The following is a 1572-nucleotide window of genomic DNA, read 5'->3' on the forward strand; positions in this document are numbered from 1 at the left end:
CCCTCCAGTGTCTGGTTCTCAGGGTGCTCCGGCTGCAGCTCTTGTCCAGCAGAGGCTGCCTGGATGTCAGCCGAGCTCGCTGCGTCCACCTCGGCCTTCTGGGTCTCCGGCTGGCCGTCAGTTGAAGACATGGACGGACCTTTGTCCGGTGACGAGGACGCATCGAGTGGAGTTGGAGGCAGAACATCAGCGCTCGCTGGTTCCAAGTCTTCTTCTCTCTCGTCTATTGCAGTCACGGTTTTCCCTCCGGTAGATTTTTTCACTGTGGTAAAACACAATAAATCGGTTGAGCAAACAAATGAAAAGCAACCTGCAATATAATGCTCTTTAAGTACCTGTCATGTCTGAGAGCTTGATCATTGGTAAACAGTGAAGACAAAGATTGCTGCTTACGTCGAAATTGTATTTTTGAGACCCCAAAGATTAGATTTTGGGTATTGACTGTGTAAAAGATCCGCATGTATGAATGTTTGTGTGTTACCAGGGGTCCATCTGCTTCTCTTCTTGCCACGTCCTCTTCTCCTGGTTTTTACTGCTTCCATTTCCTCCTCCTCTTCCACCGCTCCCACCTTGTCTAGCGTCACAAAGGTCAGACTTTCGTCTAAAACTGGACACAAAAAAACGGTTAACCACACTCCCATTGGAAGTTTCAATGTTTTAACAACAATATTAAATCAACTCAGATCGGATTGTAGATGTTTTGACACTGATCAACAAAAATGTCAAAGTGATACAAAATATTTACAAAGACATCTTTAATTAATCACATATTTTAAAAAAAGCTTACTTGCAACTTTAGTATCACTGGTGCGGCCATTTGATCCTTTTTACGGCTGCCTTTTATACTTTTAACAGCTTTAAAGACTTGAGACAATATTGATACATTTAAGTAAGCCAGTTTCAGGGTGTTGTACATGCTCCCTCACTGACAAGACTTCCTGGGACACTTGAGACACACTGATACTGGTGTTATTTACACCTGTGCTTCTTCTGCATGTCCGCTGTAAAAAGGGTCTGACTGGTTTGACATCCGTCAATTGATAACAAAAGGAGACAATCAATAGTTCTCTTGTGGGTATAATGCAAATGTACCTGTGCAAATACACTGTACTATGTATTGACTGAACAACACTCACCTGTATCACCATGGTGTTGGACGGTACAGGAGGTTTTGTCAGTATGCTCTTCCTCCGGCTTCTCGTCATTATTGCCAGCTTCATCTAAAGTCACCAAAGTCTAGAGACGGACACAAGAGACTTTAACATCTGTATTTGTAGAAGTGTTTGTGTTTTTTTACATTTGGCTTTAAGGTGCTTTATAATTAATATCTTGACCTTTACCTCTGAGTTTAAGAAGTCCTCTGATTCGTCCTCCTGGCTGGGTGGGCGGGTCTCTAGTGTGCTTTGCTTGGCCTCTTCATTGTCATCCTCCTCTTCTATGAACTCGTCCAGGGTAACAAGTGCTTGCAGCTCCCCCTCCGTGATCTCCTCATCCATCTCTTGGCTCTCTGGCGCTCTTTCCTCTCCAGCCTCATCTGCTCCCACCTCATCCAGAGTCACCAGCTCTTCGGCA

At 44.4% G+C, this 1572-nt stretch overlaps 1 protein-coding gene across 1 annotated transcript in view; it reads right to left on the reverse strand.

The window, feature by feature from the left end:
- Positions 1 to 1572, reverse strand: part of LOC117935205 — a 52938-nt gene that overhangs the window by 835 nt on the left and 50531 nt on the right. The window contains exons 35-38 of the mRNA XM_034857343.1: positions 1341 to 1544; positions 1137 to 1236; positions 482 to 607; positions 60 to 262 (exon numbers count right to left, since the gene is read on the reverse strand). Of these exons, the coding sequence (XP_034713234.1) occupies positions 60 to 262; positions 482 to 607; positions 1137 to 1236; positions 1341 to 1544 (633 nt within the window). The remainder of the gene's footprint in view (positions 1 to 59; positions 263 to 481; positions 608 to 1136; positions 1237 to 1340; positions 1545 to 1572) is intronic.

This window comes from Etheostoma cragini, chromosome 19 (genome assembly GCF_013103735.1).
Source record: "Etheostoma cragini isolate CJK2018 chromosome 19, CSU_Ecrag_1.0, whole genome shotgun sequence".
In the NCBI taxonomy this organism is placed as follows: domain Eukaryota; kingdom Metazoa; phylum Chordata; class Actinopteri; order Perciformes; family Percidae; genus Etheostoma; species Etheostoma cragini.